Raw genomic sequence first — 21,024 nt, 5'->3', positions numbered from 1 at the left:
AATGTTTACAATTAGTTCTCAATTTGGTTTTGTCTGTTTAATACAACATACATTTAATTTAACTCTGATACAAAGTGCACACTTAGTCCTGGTTTAGTCCTGGTTTAGTTCTGGTTTAGTTCTGGTTTAGTCCTTGTTTGGTCCTGGTTTGGTCCTGGTTTTGTGATAGTTTAGTCTTGGTTTAGTCCTGCTTTAGTCCTACTTTATTCCTGGTTTAGTCCTGGTTTGATCCTTGATCTAGTCCTAATGTAGACTTGGTTTAGTCCTGGTTCAGTCCTGGTTTAGTCCTGGTTTGATCCCTGATCTAGTCGTAATGTAGACTTGTTTTAGTCCTGGCTTAGACCTGGTTTAGGCCTGATTTGGTCCTGGTTTAGTCCTGGTTTAGTCCTGGTTCAGTCCTGGTTCAGTCAGTCTTGGTTTAGTCTTGCTTTAGTCCTACGTTAGTCCTGGTTTAGTCCTGGTTCGGTCCTGGTTTAGACCTGGTTTAGTCCTATTTTAGTCCTGGTTTAGTCCTGGTTCAGTCCTGGTTCAGTCCTGGTTTAGTCCTGGTTCGGTCCTGGTTTAGACCTGGTTTAGTCCTATTTTAGTCCTGGTTTAGTCCTGGTTTAGTCTTGGTTCAGTCCTGGTTCAGTCCTGGTTTAGTCTTGGTTTAGTTCTGGTTTAGTCCTGGTTCCGTCCTGGTTTAGTCCTGGTTTAGTCTTGGTTCAGTCCTGGTTCAGTCCTGGTTTAGTCCTGGTTTAGTCTTGGTTCAGTCCTGGTTCAGTCCTGGTCTAGTCCTGGTCTAGTCCTGGTTTAGTTCTAGTTCAGTCCTGGTCTAGTCCAAATGTAGACTTGGTTTAGTCCTGGTTTGGTCCTGGTTTGATTCCGGTTTAATCCTTGTTTAGTCCTGGTTCAGTCCCGGTTTCGTCACGGTTTAGTCCTGGTTTGATTCCTGGTCTAGTCCTGATGTAGACGAGGTTTAGTCCTGGTTAAATCCTGGTCTGGTCCAGGTTTAGTTCAGGTTTAGTCCCAAAACAACAAGAATTTATGAATGAACCCAGTTTTCATTTTTTCTCTTGAGCTTTTTTCAGCTTTTTAACAATGGATTTCAGAATTATGACAAATTTAGACCGTTTCCGTAGCGATTAAGAACATAAAACAGCAGATTATATATTTTTAATAAGAAAAAATCCTCAAAATGTTCCATATAACCACATAAACATAAACCGAAACCCATGAATAAGTTAAAAAGAGCGTAACACATCTGCTGATTTCTAAATTAAAATATAAACGTAACTTTGATTCTAAACACATTTTGGACGTCCCAAGTATGACTCAGCATCCACCTGTACGTCCGTGCGTGTGAGAATGTTTAATTTTCCCAAACCTTGTGTCTCACTTTACGAGCGTGCTCCCTCCTCCCGCGAGTGTCGCCGGCGTTTGCCCCCGGGTTCCTCCTCTCTCCCTCTCTCTACATTGTCCAAGAAGAAGGGGTGACATTTAGACAAGGGGAAGAAAACACAGCGCCGTCAAATATTGGAACTGGGGCAAATAAATCACCGCGTACGAGGAGGAAGAGGAGGGAACGTGATGGACAGGGACGCATTAACGCTCTTAGGGAACGCGCTGAGATCGAGGAAGCTTCTAGTCAAGTTTAGATAAATACTGAGCTGCATGTTGTGATTTTTGGGTTATGTTTTGTTTCTGATGCTCTTCCTGACGTTGCTCTGGTTTTTATCCAAGTTTGAGACGCAGAAATCATTCCTAACATGGATTTATATAATATATTCAGAAAATGAATCGTGATTTAAACAGTTTTGACTAGTTTGACAATGGAGGAGGTGCAATTTTGGCTTGAATAAAACCTTAACTTCAGAAAAATTAAACATATTCATAGGAATTTTAAGAAATATTTCAAAAACGTTACTCATATTACTCCAGAACGACCCATTTTCCTAAAGCAAATTTGAATTTTAGTGATAACAATTATTCATATATGAAACAGGTGAAACTTTGGATGATGTTTTTTTGTTTTTAAATTAGTGAGAGCGAATTTAACATTTTGTACAACATGAAATTAATATTATGAATTTCAAGGCACTCTACGGAGCCCCGCAGATGACAGAAAGGAAAAGAATAATATTTACAAAATAAAAAATAAAATGTATATTGTCTTGAGGAGACGAGATATTATCTTGAGAAAACGAGACATTATCTTGAGGAGACGAGGTATTATCTTGAGGGAAAGAGATAGTATTTTGAGGGAACATCATTTCTATAACACATATTTTCACGAGCGCACAAGATATTTAACTTTTAAAAAAAATAAAAAATCTCGTTCCCTTGTGAGAATTAAGTCGTTCCTTCTCGTTCCTGCTGATATTATCTCGTGGCCATGCGTTAATTTTATATTTTGTAAATGTCCTATGCCGGGCTCCGTAATTCTCATTATTTATTGCATTATTAAACAGAATTTTATGATGATTATTTATGTTTTGATTTGTTGTATTGTGATTTTAACGTCTTTCTTATTCTGTAAAACTTTTTGAATTACTTTATTATTATTATTATTATTATTCAAAACAAAATCATTAGGTAAACTGGATTTTGTTTATACCTGGATGAAAAAAAAGTACTGGTATTTATCGCTTAGAATATATAGACCTCTATTATTTTTCCTTCAGCTAAACTTTGATAAACGTACATTTCTGTGCTGTTGACTCAGATGACTCCAGTTTCAAACCAAACCAAAGACAGAATCTACATTTACCTGAACCCTGTGACTCTCGGTGCCCCATTTGCAAAGACAGGTTCTTGTTAGGCCCCTTCTCTTCTGTTTGGGCCCATCCTCGTGTCGTTTTGCGCCTTTGTGTCCCCTGTTTCTCCAAATGACGTCTTCCGCAGTCTCCCACGGCGACTCCATGGCGACGAGGTGGTCACTGTCATGTCCGGCGCCTCTGTTATGCTCATCCTTTCACCTCTCTCTCGTAAATAACTTTCCTTCTTTTTTATCTATCTTCCTCCAGTTTGAGGACGTTTTATCATTCCGAAACGGCCGATACGTCGGGTTCACGTCGTTTGAAAATTTGACGGCAAATTCCTGAAGGGTAAAAAAATATACACTTAAAAAAAAAAAAGATGTTGACCCTATTTAAATACATAACGTCACCTTTTTCTAATCGATATATTTTATGTTGCACTCTGTAACTTTTCCGCCAGTGGAAAAATACACCATTAAACACGTTTATCTTGCATTTATTTAATTACAGGTATTTTTATTGCTAAAAGAAATACAGTTGTCCCTCGTTATATCGCCGTCTCACTGTTTTGCAGATTTTTTTAGCACATTTTTGCATGTTTTTTTTCCAGCGTATGAACGTACATTGTGTCTTGTGTCCTGATTGGCTAAGGGACTGTAGACCATTGTGTCGTGCGTCCTGATTGGCTGTTGGACTGTAGACCATTGTGTCCTGCGTCCTGATTGGCTGTTGGACCGTAGACCATTGTGTCCTGCGTCCTGATTGGCTGTTGGACTGTAGACCATTGTGTCCTGCGTCCTGATTGGCTGTTGGACCGTAGACCATTGTGTCCTGCGTCCTGATTGGCTAAGGGACTGTAGACCATTGTGTCGTGCGTCCTGATTGGCTGTTGGACTGTAGACCATTGTCCATCAGTCTCCTCCGTGCCGTGTCTCCTGTCCAGTACAGAATGTGTTCAGACGAATTTACATAAACGTTGGATCGCAGTGTGACTCTGAAGTGCTGTACGTTTGCGATTCGTTTTCTCCCCGACAAAACCCACAATGTCGATGAAACGTTCTGCACCGACAAAGACGCCTACGAAGGTTTGAACTTTGAGAGAGTTTAAACGAGAGAGAAATGTGAGAAAATGTTAACGCCTGTGTGAGAAAAGTGTATAAAGTGTGTGGTGAGGGGTTTTACAGACAAAAACATAGACAATAACTGTAAAAAATAAAGCTGATATTTTGCGGATTTCGCTTCTGTTGGATTTTAGCGCATCATGAAATCTAGTCCCATCGATTTTGTAGATAGAAAGTAGAAAAAAAGAGCGATTTCTTCAAACCATTTTATTACAAATATTCAGTGATTATAAACACACGCAATTAGTTATAATCGCCGCGGTGAGGACGATCCGCTCAAACGTTAAGACTAAAAATCGTTACAGTATTGATCAAGTTTGTTGTCTATCGGTAAAAAACAACAACAAAAGGCGCGGCCAGAGGAAATGTGAAACACGTGTGACCCACTGTTAATCATGTCTTATGTGTCCAACTTCGTATATGTTGATCGTCAAAATGAAACTTGTTAAAGTATTTCTAAAAGCTGTCATTTTTATTTACAGTACAGAAAAACGCTTATATTTTTATTTCTCGGGCAAATGTTTGAGCCTGAAAACAGGTCTTGATCTTTAGTTTTGTTCTTATTTTTAAAATCTACGAAGGTTTGAACTTTGAGGGAGTTTAAACGAGAGAGAAATGTGAGAAAATGTTAACGCCTGTGTGAGAAAAGTGTATAAAGTGTGTGGTGAGGGGTTTTACAGACAAAAACATAGAGAGTAACTGTAAAAAATAAAGCTGATACTTCGCGGATTTCGAATATCGCGGGTTATTTTTTGAACGTAAACGAGGGACCACTGTACTTTGAAAACAGACATTCTTACTGTGAGCATGCTCGCCTCTCCACAGACCTAACCTTATAACATTACAGCGAAAACATCATCATCTCCGCTGAGACAAACAGATGGCGCTGCGTCCTCCACCAGAAAAGTTTCATAGTTGTAATCACTGATTCTCTTTGTCAGACGGTACAGTTTGTTTACCCGTTTTACACGTTTCAGCTACTTCCTCCAGCCGCCCTCAGACGCGCCATGTGACCAGCTTTACACGTTTTTTCCAGACGGTAGAGGAAGCTTACGCCCCCTACTGTCTGACACCTTCCCCGAGGCCACATCACGGACTGGGACAGGGGTCATCGCTGCTGAAACAAGATCAGACAGGACAACGAGATCCACAAACGAGGTCGTAGGAGCGTGAATCGTCCCGGAGAAATCACTCGCGCAACTCCGGACGCAACCGGCGCAAATCTGAAACTCCGCACATTTTCCAAGAGTGAACCGGGGAAAAAGAACCAACGTAATCCAGCCACTTCCCCAAACAAAGCTCCATCTAAGCAGGAAGTTTACCTTTAACGTTTGGATTCCATGTCTGTCCTTTGAACCTGAGCCGTTTTCATCGCCTGCGGCCGAGGTCAAAGGTGAATCTGTGAGAGCGACACGTCTCTTTGTCCTCAAAAAGAGACACACCTTTTCTCCCAGCTCCACCCATCACCTCGATTCAAATTAGACCAGTATTTAAGTATTACTAAAATAATGACATGGAAAAATGAATAAGGATTTAAAGCATCGACCAACCACTGTATTTTCTGGATTATACGTCGCTCTGGAGTATAAGTCGCACCAAAAAAATTGCATAATAATGAAGAAAAAAACATATATAAGTCGCATTTTTTGGGAGATTTATCTTACAAGATCTCACTCCAAATCAATAAATCCACTGAATTCTTCATCCTCGGTGTCGCTTCTGAACAAATCCACCAACTCCAGAGGAAGATGAAGCTCCGTTTTTGCGTGGCGGTCAAGTCTACAGCGCCCAATAACGAAGACGCGAAATTATATATTTGATTAATTTCACGTATAAGTCGCATCTGAGTATAAGTCGCACCCCCGGACAAACTATGAAAAAAGAGCGTTTTTTTTTTTTTTTTTTTTGAGTGTAATCCACATATTGTATTATATTTTTAAGGATTGAATTTGCATTTTTTTTTTATTTTAAATCTTTTTAAACTTGATGTTTTTTCAACTCATGACAACTGTGCCCTGGATCAGCACAGAACATTGTGTCAGGTTTCATTTCATATGGATAAACTCAACAATTTTAACTCCAAACTCTAAACTAGGACAAAAAAAAGTCAAATTCTACCGTAGAACGTGACGTCCTCCAGCTTAACTTTAAACTCTAAACTCTTGAGGACACTGTGGTTTCCTGAGATCCAGACTATTTGTGATTTAATGTTGAGGAATTTGATTTTTGCAGAAACGTAGATTCGGTCTAATCTGACGCTCGGTGACCGGCCTATTTCTGAAACGGTCACTTCACGATTTGCTTCAAGGTCATAATGAGAAAGTGTGTCATCACCTGGCGTGTGCGTGTGTCATTGTGGGGACTCGACGAAGGAGGTGGAGGAGGAGAAAGAGGAGGAGGAGGAGGAGAAGGGCACCTGTGTGAACCTGGAGACGATATCTTCAGCTCTGCGTGCGCACGGCCCTGCAACTGTGCCAACAAAGAGGAACCGCCGCGAGAGTGCGAGTGTGTGCGGCGCGTGCTCATGAATATTATGGGATGGCAGCGGTGTTGTCAGGCAAGGAGGAGGAGGAGGTGGAGGTGGGGGGAGGAGGAAGGGCAGGAGGGGGGTCTCACAGCGGGGAGGGGGCAGGGGAATGAACGGACCGTGCCTGAATATTATAGAACAATGAAGATGGTGCATCGGTTTGTACGTGAGGTGTGTGCGGGCGGCGCAGGAGGAGTCGCAGGAGTAGGAGGAGGTGAAGGGGTATTCAAGCGAAAGTAACACACGTCAGGCACACATAGGCTTTGTTGCTATGCAATCTGCATGAAAGTGTACAGTACGACAGCAGCAGCAACAGCAGCAGCAACAGCAGCAGCAGCAACGTGCCCACAGGAGACACCACAGGCCTCAACGCCTCAGAATCAGAGAGAAGGAGGGAGGGAGGAGGGGGGAGGAGAGAGAGGGAGGGAGGGAGGCAGAGAGAGCAAGGAAGAGAAACTGTGAGAGGGAGACACAGAGAGAGGAGAGGGAGAGAGAAAGGAGGTGCAGGGGGAGAGAGGGAGAGAGAGGGAAGGAAAGAGAGCAAGGAGGAGAGAGAGGGAGAGACAGAGGGGGAGAGATGGAAGATGAGAGCTAGGGGGAGAGAGAGACTGTGAGAGGGAGGGGAAGGAGGGAGAGTGACAAGAAAAGAGAGACAGGGAGCGATAGAGAGACAGACGGAGCCGTAGAGACAGACAGTGTGTTGGTTGGAGGAGCTGGTTGCAGATTGGCAGCCTCTCTTCTCTCAGTCTACCCCGTGGCAGCTGTGGCCAACAGCTCTGCTGAGTCTGGAGTAAATAAACCATGAAGTGCCTCTGTGTCTCGAAAAGTGCTGTATAAACCCAGTGCATCATTATTATTTCTTAGATTAACAGTGTTTATTTCATCTATAAATGTTTCTCCTTTGACCTGGAAAAATAAACATCCACAAACAGACGAGACAAACTGTGACTGTGTGTGTTTAGGCCCAGGCTTAGACACACACGTGTGTGTGAGAGATACCTGTGGTGTTATTGTTGTATTATTGTGGGTCCAGGTGTGATATTGTCCAAGAACTGAAGTTCACTGTTTGATTTTGCTGCAAATAAACACAGTTCTGGTGTATTTGGTTGGCACCTCTGACTTTGGCCTTCAGACTCTGTGGCTCTTTCACGTGGCTCTTTTCACTGCAGGTTGTGATCGTTGTGATTCTTGAGCAGCTCTGGGCCTCTGACCTGCTCATACAGCACACACCTGTTGGTCTGATCTGTGCGGGTCAGACTGACCCAGAGCTTCACCTGTGGCACAGTTTGGACCGTGGCCTCAGTCTGGCTTCAGGTGCCCCGTCTCTGTGCCCCGTGCCCCGTCTCAGAGCCCTGTGTCCCGTCTCTGTGCCCCGTGCCCCGTCTCAGAGCCCCGTGTCCCGTCTTGGAGCCCTGTGCCCCCTCGGTGCCCCCTCCGTGCCCCTTCACACTGGCACAGCCCGGGATAGTGCAGACCATGTGTCCGCTGGCTTTTCTTTCTTGTCTTTTGGGGAGTTGCATATTATGGGATGCATGCCGCTGCTGGAATATTATGGTCTGTCGAGAGGGAGGGGGCGTCACCATGACAACAGGGTTGCTATGGGCTGGGACAGGAAAGTAGCGCGTGCATGCGCTGATCCTGTGCACGAGCGCGGCGCTGCACGCACGTGTTAGTGTACATGCGCGTGCGTGCGGAGGGGGTGGGGGCAGAGTATTATGGTCTGTCCGTTGCGAGGTAACTATGCAGAGTCCTGTGCGCGTGTGGGAGGGGGGATTATTATGGGATGTCTGCCCCCTTTGTGTGTGAGGATGTGAGCTCAGCGCTGAGGCTGGGGCAGAGCGCGGAGCGGCGTGTTTTGGGTCAGTGACAGCTCTCTGAACATTTCACCTTTCACTCAACAAACCGGCGTCAAACGTCCGCACGAGCTCAGTGTTTGAGACCCGGGACCGCGCGGCTCAACTTCACTGTTTAAGGTGAGACTCAAAGCTCCAACTTTCCTCTGCGCCGTTTAGAGCAACAATCTGCAAATGTAACACTCACAGGTCACACTTTTCCTCTTTAAACCCGCACCTGCCTCTGAAACACAGCCTGAGCGCACATCCATTAAACTTAAAGTTGTGACAGTCTGTTCTGTGGTGACACACGGAGCCATGTGCGGGTCTAAAACAGCAGCTTTGCCTTTTTGTCCGTGGATTGTGTCCGTGGATTGTGTCCGTGGATCGTGTCCGTGGATCTTGTCCATGTATTTGTCCCTGTATTTGTCCGTGTGTTTGCAGCGCGGTCGCCCCCTCCCGCTGGACTCCCCAGGTCTGCTCCGGCCCACGTCACTGTCCCTCCTCCCTCGGCGGACAGCAGCTTTAGGAGGGACTCTTCCACCGAGCAGCGGACAAACCAGGCGCCGGGAACATGTCTGGAAGCGAGGATGACAGGGAGGAGTACGGAGCGGCCGAGGAGCGCTCTCTTCTCCAGGGTGAGCAGGTTTTTTGACCCCGCCGAGGCTCCGTGGCGCCGTCCTGTTCTGCGCGTAAAGCTAATGCTCACGTTAGCCGGAGCTAGCCCGGGACTCGCCATGATTGTTTAGTTGCCGAACTTGTGCCACTTGTGTCACGTTTGAAGCGCTGTTTTCACGCGCGACCCCCGCACGGAAGGACCACGTGTGTTTTCGTGACGGATTCCGCGAGTTGTCAAAGTTTCAAAGGCCAAAACAGCGGCAAAGTTTGACCCGTTCAGTGTGTACGTTTACGCACGCTCCTCACGCGCCCGTCCCTGGCTGGCGCGCGCTCCCCTCGCGTGCACAGGCCTCTCGTGCACTCCCCTCGCGCGCACGGCTGTTTGTTAAGTCGTGCCAGTGCGCGGTCAGCTGCTCTGCCCGTGTGATGATGATGATGATGATGATGATGATGAGGATGTTGTGTTTCAGACGAGGACGAGGCGGAGGATGCGGCGGGTGATGCAGAAGAAGCGCCCAAGTCCAAGAAGAAGAAGAAAGCCAAGAAGAGCCGTGAGAGCCGGAGCAGTAAGAGACAAAGGCCCGCCAGAGAGGTACTGTGTGCACCTCACCCAGCAGGAGTACCTCAGACACAGTACTGCACAGGAATACACGAGAATACACAAGAATACACAGGTGTACACAGGTCTACTCTGGAGTCAAAAGGTCAGCGTGGATCATCTCACCTGCACGAGAACGAGACATATCCTCATTATTAGAAAAGATTAAAGGTGATCCCTGATAATTTCCATTTTAATAAGATAACAGAATCTTTATTTGTGGCACAATGGGGATGTTCTAGTGTTGCAATGTGTTCAAAAACAGCAGGAGGATGGAAATATGAGACAAAAATCAGGATAAAATTTGACCTAAATCTAAAAAAAATGCAAAAAAAAACCCTACTTCTCCCTGATGATCTCTTCTGGAGTGGTGATCCCCAATAATGTCCATTTTAATAAGATAACAATAACTTTATTTGTGCCAAATTTGGAGTATTCTAGTGTTGTAATGTGTTCAACAACAGCAGGAGGATGGAAATATGAGACAAAAATCAAGATAAAATTTGACCTAAATCTAAAAAAAATGCAAAAAAAAAAACCTACTTCTCCCTGATGATCTCTTCTGGAGTGGTCATCCCCAATAATGTCCATTTTAATAAGATAAAAGAACCTTTATTTGTGGCACAATGGGGATATTCTAGTGTTGTAATGTGTTCAACAACAGCAGGAGGATGGAAATATGTGACAAAAATCAAGATTAAAAAGGGTTGACAATAATCAGCCATGGAACATTTTTGAACACTGGTCAGACATATCCTCATTATTAGAAAAAGATTAAGGTGATCCCAATAATTTCCATTTTAATAAGATAAGAGAACCTTTATTTCTGCCACAATTGGGACATTCTAGTGTTGCAATGTGTTCAAAAACAGCAGGAGGATGGAAATATGCAACAAAAGTCAAGATAAAATTTGACTTAAATCTAAAAAAAATGCAAAAAAAAAAACCCTACTTCTCCCTGATGATCTCTTCTGGAGTGGTGATCCCCAATAATGTCCATTTTAATAAGATAAAATAACGTTTATGAGGGGGATGTTGTAGTGTTACAATGCAAAGTTCAAGAACAGAGACAAAAATCAAGATAAAATTTTACTTAAATCTAACAAAAATTGCAAAAAAAAACCCTACTTCTGCCTGATGATCTCTTCTGGAGTGGTGATCCCCAATAATGTCCATTTTAATAAGATAAAATAACGTTTATGAGGGGGATGTTGTAGTGTTACAATGCAAAGTTCAAGAACAGAGACAAAAATCAAGATAAAATTTTACTTAAATCTAACAAAAATTGCAAAAAAAAACCCTACTTCTGCCTGATGATCTCTTCTGGAGTGGTAATCCCCAATAACTTCCATTTTAATAAGATAAAAGAACCTTTATTTGTGCCACAATGGGGATATTCTAGTGTTGTAATGTGTTCAACAACAGCAGGAGGATGGAAATATGAGACAAAAATCAAGATAAAATTTGAGTTAAATCTAATAAAACACAGTGCAGTCTTTAGTAGAGATGAGACAGTAAACAATAATATCATTTATCGTGATTAAGGGTTGACAATAATTGTACATGGAACATTTTTTATATTTGTGATAATTATATTGTATCACCAGAATGTGCAAAAAAACAAACCTTCTTCTGGAGCATCATTGTTTTCACTTATGACAAAGTACAACATTATAACATGTGTTTAAATATGGAGCTTGTTCATAATGTAAAAACTCAAAGGTTTTTCAGCAACTTTAATAATTATCGTGATGTATAATAATTATCGTTAATCGCAGTTGTTTTGTCCACGGTAAACTTCGCGACACAACATTTCCGTATCGTCCCAATGTCTCGTCCTCAGCCTGACATTCTCGCTTCTGTCCTTAGAAACGTCCAGGACAACTATAAATGTCACCGTTGGGTTTTTGATTAAATAAAATAATTGAGACAAGAATCAGCTGAGCCAAATCGTCTACAACAACACGACCTTATACGGCGTTGAATAATTCATTTCGTTAGCAATCAACGCCAATTCCACGGCTTCACCTCCTTCATCCTGAGCTTGGTTCTCGTCCACTGAATTTGGACGGTCTCCCTGGTCACAAAAAAATAAATTTGAAAATAATCCCGTACAATATATGTATTTGTACGGCCAATTATGTTTACCGTGATGAGCGAACGTCGAGCGCTCCGGGAGAATGACACAGTCGCAGTTTAGTTTTATTTATATGGCACTTTTAAAACAACTTAACAACTTTACCTGCGGAAAGTGCTTTACATAAAAAGTCAGCAAAAAGTAAATATACAGATAATACAGAACGTAGGAAAAGAAGAGTAAAACACCAAGAAAACGCCTAGTTAGGAGTTAGTATTAAATGCCAGGGAGTTAAACGCTTGAAGAGATAACACAACAACAGTTAATTAAAGTCGTTACACCTGATTTACCTTTTTTACAAACACTAGTGAAAAGATGTGTATTTTTGATTAACGCTTCCACTTTAAGGAGGCAGATATTTAAATTATTTTGTTCTGACAGAGAAAACATCAACCAGTTTGTGTTTTTACAGAAATTACAGAAATATTCACGATAAACCAGCTCAAAACATCATTGCAACGGGTAAAGATGTAGACGATAAATGATAATATTGAAAGGAGGGCTGGGTATCATGACGAATATATATATCTCAACAAAGTGCACTGGCGATTCCATACGATACGATACCATATATTTCAAATTGATTCGAAACGATTCAGTGAAAAAAAAAGGCCTTCGGGACACGTAATGATCAACCCCATTTTCACAAAAACACACTTTTAAAACAACTTAACAACTTTACCCCCAGTGCTTTACATAAAAAGTCAACAAAAAATAAATATACGGATAATACAGAACGTAGGAAAAGAAGAATAAAACACCAAGAAAACGTCTAGTTAGTATTAAATGCCAGGGAGTTAAATGCTTGAAGAGATAACACAACAACAGTTTATTAAAGTCGTTACACCTGATTTACCTGATTTTACCTGAGCGGTCTTTAAAAAATATATATATAAAAAATAAAAATAAAAAAAAACAGTAAAAGTTAGTTTTATATGTGTTTTTGTACCTGTTTAATGCGTTCGTAGCATCGTAATTATTCACCGCGATGAGTTTATACGTGTTATTAGTCGTTACGGTAATGCTAATAACAGCTAGCATGCTAACAGTGCACCGGTGTTACTTCCTGACAATAACAACGTGGTTTTAATTAGATCCAGGCAGCACACAGCGGTCTCATTTTGCTGCTTTTACAGTAGTAATAACACTCGAGGAGAAGGAAATACTTTACAATAAAATCAAAACTGTTCATCTTTACTGCGGCAAAATGGATTTAAAAGGTTCTAATGTCGTTTCCTCGTCACAAACAGACCTGGAGTTGTGTATTTTTGTTTCATTCACACACGTTTAACACACAAACAAACCTGCATTTTCAGACTCAGTTCTTCTCTCAAACTGAAAACACTCAGTTCCACCTTGTGATGTCATCATGTGGCGATACAGGAAGTGCTCCGCTGTGTTTTTAAACTCCACACACCTTCATTTATAGAATCATTTGGATCATTTCAGTCCTGGAATTGCCAATTTCTACTGAACTAAAGGTAAAAAAACGCAGCTGTTAACTTAAACTACCACTTGATGACATCACAAGGTGGAACGTCGCATTTTGAGCTTTGGAGATGTCACAGACTACTAATAAAGTGTGACTCAAACATGTGTGAATGAAACAAAACACAACTCCAGGTCTGTTTTTGATGACGTAACAACATTAAAAACATGATTTAAAGCTACAAGAGTCAGTTTTGTGTAATTTAAGACCTTTAACTTTATAATAAAAATCGTGTACGTTCCTTTTGAATGATTTGTTTTCGTGATATTCCAGTTCGTATAGAATAGATAAACCATTTGTCTTAATGATTTCGTTTGCGTTCCCAGCAGGAGTTGCCCGTCAGCTCCCCGGAGCCGCTGATGGAGGTGGAGCCGACGGAGAGAGAGGCGGACGAAAGCATCGTGCGGTCAGAGAGTGAAGGGAGTGATTACGCTCCGGGAAGAAAGAAGAAGAAACGATCGAGCGGCGCGAAAGAGAAGAAGAAGAGCTCGGCTGGAGAGAAAGGAGGGTCGTCCAAGAGCAAACGCAAAGAGCCCGAGCCTGAAGAGGAGGACGACGACGATGATGACTGTCAGGTAGAGCGTGACGTTTGGGATTTATGTTTTAATAATAGACTTCAGGTCAAAGGTCACAGTTTAAATACATCTGGAAGAAAAGACTGAAAAAACTCATATATTTCAGAACAATACAAATCTAAAGTACAAGGGTTTGCAGCTTTTATGCAGAAAAGACAGGAAGTGACGGCCATTTTTGGTGTTTTTAAATAAATTTGCGTTCATTTTGTATAATTATATCATCCAGGCCTGTCACGAAAACGCATTTTGAAGTATAATATATTGTTGATGAAACGATAAACGATAATATTTAAGCCATTATGCCGCTGACACGATCACAATAAAGCAGAATTTCCCCCCATAAAACTGTTCTACATTTGCAGGATGTTTAATAAAAAGGAGCTGCAGTTTATCAGTGAAACACCTAATGAGTCATAGAAGTTGTTTACTGCTCAAATCTTCAGAAAAGTACAAAAAACTAAGAAACAGTTTCCAATTAGTGCAAATAAAAAGTACTCACGATAAATACTGACCCTCAAAATAATTCCATCTGCCATGTATTAAACGATAAGTCGATACTGTAAAGATGTTAAATGGACGTACCTAACCAGCTTATTTTAAAATATTACTTGCGTTTTCGTGTATTTTTGACGTTTTTACTGATATTCGATCCTGTTTCGGGGCTGAACGATGTTGGTGAAAGTATCAAATTGCGATTCTGATCCTCTTCTGTCTTTGTCTTTATCTATATATGGACGTAGCTAACCCGCTAGCCGCCGCGTTCCAAACAGGAAGTGATCATGTGCGCGCTTCCTGCTCCGTCGACTCTGGCTCCAACTCACTTTCTAGAAATCAAGATATGAACAATAATAACAGACAAATCAGGCGCCTTCTTTCCGTAAAGTCGCTCTGGCTAGTGTTAGCAATGAGTTTGATCGACAGCGTTGCTAATCGCCCGGACCGCTACTTTAGCAAGAAGCGGGGATTTAGCAACGCTGTCAGTCAAACCTGTTGCTAACGCTAGTGGGAGCGAGGGAGGGAGCGGGAAGGGGCGTTACCTTCAACAGCCTGGCTCCGGATTGGCTCTCCGGTTGCTATGACACTCGCGGTCGGTGCTAGCCTCGATTAGCTTCATTTGACTGAAGTTGAACGCTGTGGGTGACGTCGCACTCGCTTAATCCACTTCTTTACACAATCTGGTCATAATATATTTCATTTATTTACTATATTTATCCAGATAGATGACTCTGGTCTGTGTAATTCTGCTTTTGAATTAAATAATTTGTTAAACCTTATCGTTTTTAAGCCTCTTGTCCTTCAGTCGTTAAGTTGATTCATATTTTGAGGACGTCTTAATCGACTGAATTTGTGGATTATACGGATTTAAACGTCTCACGGCAGAAAGGAGAAACCGTGGAGTCAGCTGGAGTTTCGGGAGCGACTGGACTGTTTCGTTTGCCCATTTTTAGTAGTTTTTGTGCAAGATCATTCGGAGAGAGCGTCAGCCAACACCACGCCCCCTTTGAGCCAATGAATCGATGCACAAGGAATTTCTTTAGTCGACCACAGCACTATCACGTTCTTTCCCAACAATTTTAACGAGGCAGCAAAAGAAAAACTGTGATTTTGTTTTTGTTTTTTTTGTTGCTTGTTGTTTAGAATGCGTGTTCTTTTTTACAAACACCAGTGAAAAGATGTGTATTTTTGATTAACGCTTCCACTTTAAGGAGGCAGATATTTAAGTTATTTTGTTCTGACAGAGAAAACATCAACCGGTTTGTATTTTTACAGAAATTACAGAAATATTCACGATAAACCAACTCAAAAGATCATCGCAACAGGTAAAGATGTAGACGATAAACGATAATATTGAAAGGAGGGCTGGGTATCATGATGAATATATATATATCTCAGCAAATTGTACTGTCGATTCCATACGATACGATACCATATATTTCAAATTGATTCGATACGATTCAGTGAAAAATAAAGGCCTTCGGGAGACGTAATGATCAACCCCATTTTCACAAAAACTAAACATTAATTTTATTTATTTATCTTACATTTACTGAAGATAAATCAACAAAACAAACTGCATTTTATTTTGTGCATTTTACCAACTAGAAAAACACTGTGGCAAACTCAAGGCCCGGGGGCTAAATGCGGCTCGCCATGTCATTTTATGTGGCCCGCGACAAGGTAAATTTAAATGTATAACTGTCTTAAAATGTTTATCAGGAGTTGCGCAGTTACACAGACATATGTTTTATATCTTTGCAAATTTGAGACGAACCGTTTTGCTGAAATTGGTGAAATTGAGTTTGACGCCGCTGGTTTAGACATAGTTACATCGGTCAATATTATTCATCCACAGCTTATATTTGATCGATATTTACATTTACACAGAGACATGTGCAGTTTAACGGCTCTGAACGATCACAATATATCGACTAAAACACAACCGTGACACTAAAAGTCTTTGTTAAACTGAAGTTAATATGAAATTAACCGATTTTAATCATCGAAACAGTGAATCAAATGTCAAATGTTCTGCATAAACGAGCTTCTTTTCTCTAAACAAACTCTAAACCACACAAATGTAGGGCGGTGGCAGATTAATTTGGTAAAACATACTCTTTACGATGTATCGATACAGCAGCTCACGATCATTTTTGCACACCTTTAATTGAAACTCATTTTTGCCTCTGACACAACAACTTGAGCAGATTTAAACCACAAAATCAATTCTAAATGTACAATATTGTTAGAAAATCACGAGCTGCGATAAATAACCAGCAGAATGAAACACTTTAGTCGTTATTTTGCATCTGTAATGAGTCATAAATGTTATTAATTCAACTTTTTTACAGCTAAAATCTGATCATATAGACAAAAAATCATATCGTGACGGGCCAACACATGATCACAACCGATACTGTATTATTTCATTTTAAATTAATCTAAAAATATTAAACCAACAGCCTAAAAGTTCCACTCAACTCCTGGAGGCCTGGGGCATGAAGGACATCGACCATGTTTTTACTGAGGAAGACTACAACTCCATCACCAACTACAAAGTCTTCAGCCAGTTTGTCAGGTTTGTCACCTCCACTTTTTATTTTAACAAAGGGCCGTGCAGATAATCAAATCTGAAACGACATTTGTTCATTTCTAAACGTCAGTGAGCAGCTTGGGTCTTTTTAATCATGAGGCACAGCCAGTCCTTTGTGAGCAGAAGCATGTGGTCTGGAGCAGAGGCCAAGACGTTTGTGTGTGGAGTCGTGTTAAACGGCCGTGATTAAGTCTGGATTGTTCTGGAAATGATTGTTGAACGACAGATGAACATGTATGTGACAGAAGGGCAAGTGCATTAGGGTTTATATTTTAAGTTTAAGTTCTGATTGTGTGAAAATTAGGGGAGGGATTAGTATTTGATGCACGCACGCACACACACACACTCGCACACACACGTACCACACAGACACACTCACGCACGCACACACACACTCACACACACACCAAACTGACTAACACTGAGACTAAACCAAAGAAAAAAACATATCCTTTTTTTTGGTCATTTTGAAAAAGTAGAGGAGGAATAACTATTTGACTAAGGCTGTGGTCAGTCTTGTACACACACACACACACACACCCCCACCCACCCCCACACACCTATATACACACACACACACACCAAACCGACCCTAAAACTGGGACTAAACCAAAAAAAAAACAAAAAAAATCATTTTTTGGTCATATTTTAATTTCTGATTGTTTGAAAAAGTAGAGGAGGAATTACTATTTGACTAAGGCAGTGGTGTCTCTTGTACGCACACCCCCCCCCCCCCCCCCCCCCACATATATACACGCACACCCCCACACACATATACACACACACACATTTTTCTTCTTATTTTAAGTTAAAGTTTTGATTTTTTGAAAATCAAAATTACTGTTTGACTAAGGCTGTGGTCAGTCTTGTACACACACACACACATACACACACACGTACCACACCAAACCGACCCTAAAACTGGGACTAAACCAAAGAAGAAAAAAAAATTGGTCATATTTCAAGTTTAAGTTCTGAGGAGTGGAGGAGGAATTATTGTTTGACTAAGGCGGTGGTCACTCTTTACACACAGACACACACCCCCACCCCTACACACACACACGGACCAGACTGGGACTAAACCAGGACTGTATCAGGATTCAGGACCAAACCAGGTCTGTATTTCACCTCACTGAGTCTGCTCCTGGTTTGTGAGATTGACACAGGAGGTCTACTGTTCTCTTTGAAGCTGCACGTGCGAGTAACGATGGGACGATGAACAATAACATCGTTTATCGTGATAAAAAGGGTTGACAGTAATCATTCGTGGCACTTTTTTATATAATCGTGACAATCGGCAACAAAGATAATCGCCGCCGTGTCACCAGAATGTGCAGAAAAATCAGTTGTTTTCATTTATAACAAAGTACAAACTATAACAACTGTTTAATTCATAATATTTAATTTTAATTGGTCACGTCCGGAACATTTTTAAACCGTCAGCAACAATAAATATCATGATATAATCGTTAATCGCAATTATTTTGGCCGTGATAATCGTGACACCAGATTTCAATATCGTCCCAGGCCTACGTGCGAGACCACATGTTCACGCGATAATTATTTATTTATGTATCAAGAGAAAAGAAAAGACTGTGGTGGGATCTGACGTTCAGCAAAAATAGACTCCGCCTCCACCGTCGCCCCCGTACTACACACCGTGCGGTCTGAGCTCCTGCCGCTACTTTTAATTATGCAGGAAACTCGCAGCTATTGGACCAGAGCTGCTCTGCGTCCCGGGTCAGGACTAAACTCGGATCAAACCGGGTTTTAAAATCTGCTGCGGATCAGACAAGTGACTTTGGTCCGTGTTTTGAAAAACGCACATCACTCAGAACAGATTTATGCCACACAAATGTTGTAATTCCCTTGAGCGATAATTTAAATAACACTTAAAATTGTTTTATTTGCACAGCCCTACATAGGCAAGGCAAGTTTATTTTATATATATCATAAATCGTACACAAGGTTTACAGAAAAAAGACATTAAAATCACAATGCAACAAACTGAAACATAAATAATCACAAATAATCGTCATAAGATTAACATTAAAGGAGAAAAGTGCAGTCCCACTTTAGTCCTGGTTTAGTCCTGGTTTAGTCCTGGTTTAGTCCTGCTTTAGTCCTGGTTTAGTCCTGGTTTAGTCCTGGTTTAGTCCCGCTTTAGTCCCGCTTTAGTCCTGCTTTAGTCCCGCTTTAGTCCCGGCTTAGTCCCGGTTCAGTCCCGCTTTAGTCCCGCTTTAGTCCTGCTTTAGTCCTGCTTTAGTCCTGCTTTAGTCCTGCTTTAGTCCTGGTTCCGTCCTGGTTTAGTCCCGCTTTAGTCCCGCTTTAGTCCCGCTTTAGTCCCGCTTTAGTCCCGGCTTAGTCCCGGTTCAGTCCCGCTTTATTCCTGGCTTAGTCCCGCTTTAGTCCTGCTTTAGTCCTGCTTTAGTCCTGGTTCAGTCCTGCTTTAGTCCCGCTTTAGTCCTGCTTTAGTCCCACTTTAGTCCTGCTTTAGTCCTGCTTTAGTCCTGGTTCAGTCCTGCTTTAGTCCTGCTTTAGTCCTGCTTTAGTCCTGCTTTAGTCCTGCTTTAGTCCTGCTTTAGTCCCGCTTTAGTCCCGCTTTAGTCCTGCTTTAGTCCCACTTTAGTCCTGCTTTAGTCCTGCTTTAGTCCTGGTTCAGTCCTGCTTTAGTCCTGCTTTAGTCCTGCTTTAGTCCTGCTTTAGTCCTGCTTTAGTCCTGCTTTAGTCCCGCTTTAGTCCCGCTTTAGTCCCGCTTTAGTCCTGCTTTAGTCCCACTTTAGTCCTGCTTTAGTCCTGCTTTAGTCCTGGTTCAGTCCTGCTTTAGTCCTGCTTTAGTCCTGCTTTAGTCCTGGTTCAGTCCTGCTTTAGTCCTGCTTTAGTCCTGCTTTAGTCCTGCTTTAGTCCTGCTTTAGTCCTGCTTTAGTCCTGGTCCTGGTTCTTGTTCTTTGGTGCTGGTCCATGCTGAGACTTTTACACATGTCACACATATTTGTTACTTTTTAACTGTAAAATCCTTTTATTCTTGCCTTTATTCTTCTGTTTTATTGTTCCGTTTGTTCTTTTGTTCAGGCCTTTAATCGCGGCGAAAAACCCTAAAATCGCCGTGTCGAAGATGATGACCTTGATGATGGCCAAATGGAGAGAGTTCAGCACGAACAACCCACTAAAGGTTTGTCTGAATCACCAACAAAGTGAACGTAACGTCGTCGTAAATATATATTAGAAAGAAATATTCAAACCAGAAATCATTTATGAAGTATTTATTAGTTTAGTATTTAGTGTTTACCAACTTTTGACCCTACAGTGGAAAAATACACACATTTTACTTCATTTATTGTTGTGACTTTAGTCTTTTTGTGATTCATAACGTTATAATCTCCTTTAATCTTTGTAAATTCAACCCACGTTTGATAAATTCTCACTGTTATTTACAAATTTCCATCGGTTTAAAACAGTAATTCTCAAACTTTTCACTCACATTAAACAGTGGAGTAAACAGAGGGGGACAAAGGGGTCTGTTGTCCCGGGGCCCATCGTTTTAGGTGCCTAGAATTAGACCTTTATCTTATTATTTTATACTTCAGAGGGGCCCCATGTGAGCCTTTATGTCCCGGGGCCCATCGTTTTAGGTGCCTAGAATTAGACCTTTATCCTATTATTTTATACTAAAGGGGGGCCCCATGTGAGCCTTTTTACCCAGGGCCCTGTAATTTCTGCCGACGGCCCTGACATCAAATACACCTAAGTAAATATTTGGCTCTAGCACCAAAGTCTTGCGAGATTTAAACAGATGTGTGCCAAAGTTGGAGAAAAACACAGAGTAACAATAATAATACAGCATGTTGTCATTTTTCTCAGGGTTGTGCGACCGCTAACGCCGCTCTGGCCACGGCTAATGTGGCTGCAGCTGTGGAGAACATGGTGGCATCGGACGGAGGACCGGAGAACGGTTCGGCCTCGTCTCCCGCCTCTGCCCCCGCGCCGGCCCCCGTCCCGCCTCCTCTGCGCAAAGCCAAGACCAAAGAGGGGAAAGGTACTGGAGAAATAATAAAACAGGGGCAATTTTATGTCCCGAACAAGCCTCAGCCTCAAGTAACGTCCTATATTATGCAGTTATTCAACATCATTTACCAATTTATTATGTTTTCCCAGCAAAAAAACATACGTAGAATTGTGTTTTGTTGTGGACACACCATCTCATTCAATGTTTTTTTTAACAGAAGACATTAAATATATGAAGTAAAATCTATGGAATTATGTAGCAAAGAAAGAAAAGCTAAATAACTCTACTAAAT

The 21,024-nt window shown here is 41.7% G+C and overlaps 1 protein-coding gene across 6 annotated transcripts in view; it reads left to right on the top strand.

Moving 5' to 3' along the window:
* Nucleotides 1–8,015: 8,015 nt before the first annotated feature.
* Nucleotides 8,016–21,024, top strand: part of chd4b (chromodomain helicase DNA binding protein 4b) — a 54,703-nt gene continuing 41,694 nt past the window's right edge. For 2 of the 6 annotated variants that reach the window (XM_033980370.2, XM_055227668.1), the window contains exons 1-7: nucleotides 8,168–8,359; nucleotides 8,663–8,856; nucleotides 9,307–9,428; nucleotides 13,387–13,635; nucleotides 16,596–16,711; nucleotides 19,799–19,898; nucleotides 20,588–20,762. In XM_033980370.2, coding sequence (XP_033836261.1) covers nucleotides 8,793–8,856; nucleotides 9,307–9,428; nucleotides 13,387–13,635; nucleotides 16,596–16,711; nucleotides 19,799–19,898; nucleotides 20,588–20,762 — 826 coding nt within the window. In that variant the 5' untranslated portion in view covers nucleotides 8,168–8,359; nucleotides 8,663–8,792. Of the gene's footprint in view, nucleotides 8,360–8,637; nucleotides 8,857–9,306; nucleotides 9,429–13,386; nucleotides 13,636–16,595; nucleotides 16,712–19,798; nucleotides 19,899–20,587; nucleotides 20,763–21,024 lie in introns of those variants that run through there. The other 4 variants (XM_033980368.2, XM_055227669.1, XM_033980371.2 and 1 more) reach the window with 4 other exon arrangements.

Source organism: Periophthalmus magnuspinnatus, chromosome 16 (assembly GCF_009829125.3).
Source record: "Periophthalmus magnuspinnatus isolate fPerMag1 chromosome 16, fPerMag1.2.pri, whole genome shotgun sequence".
In the NCBI taxonomy this organism is placed as follows: domain Eukaryota; kingdom Metazoa; phylum Chordata; class Actinopteri; order Gobiiformes; family Gobiidae; genus Periophthalmus; species Periophthalmus magnuspinnatus.
This window is presented reverse-complemented; position numbering and strand designations above follow the sequence as displayed.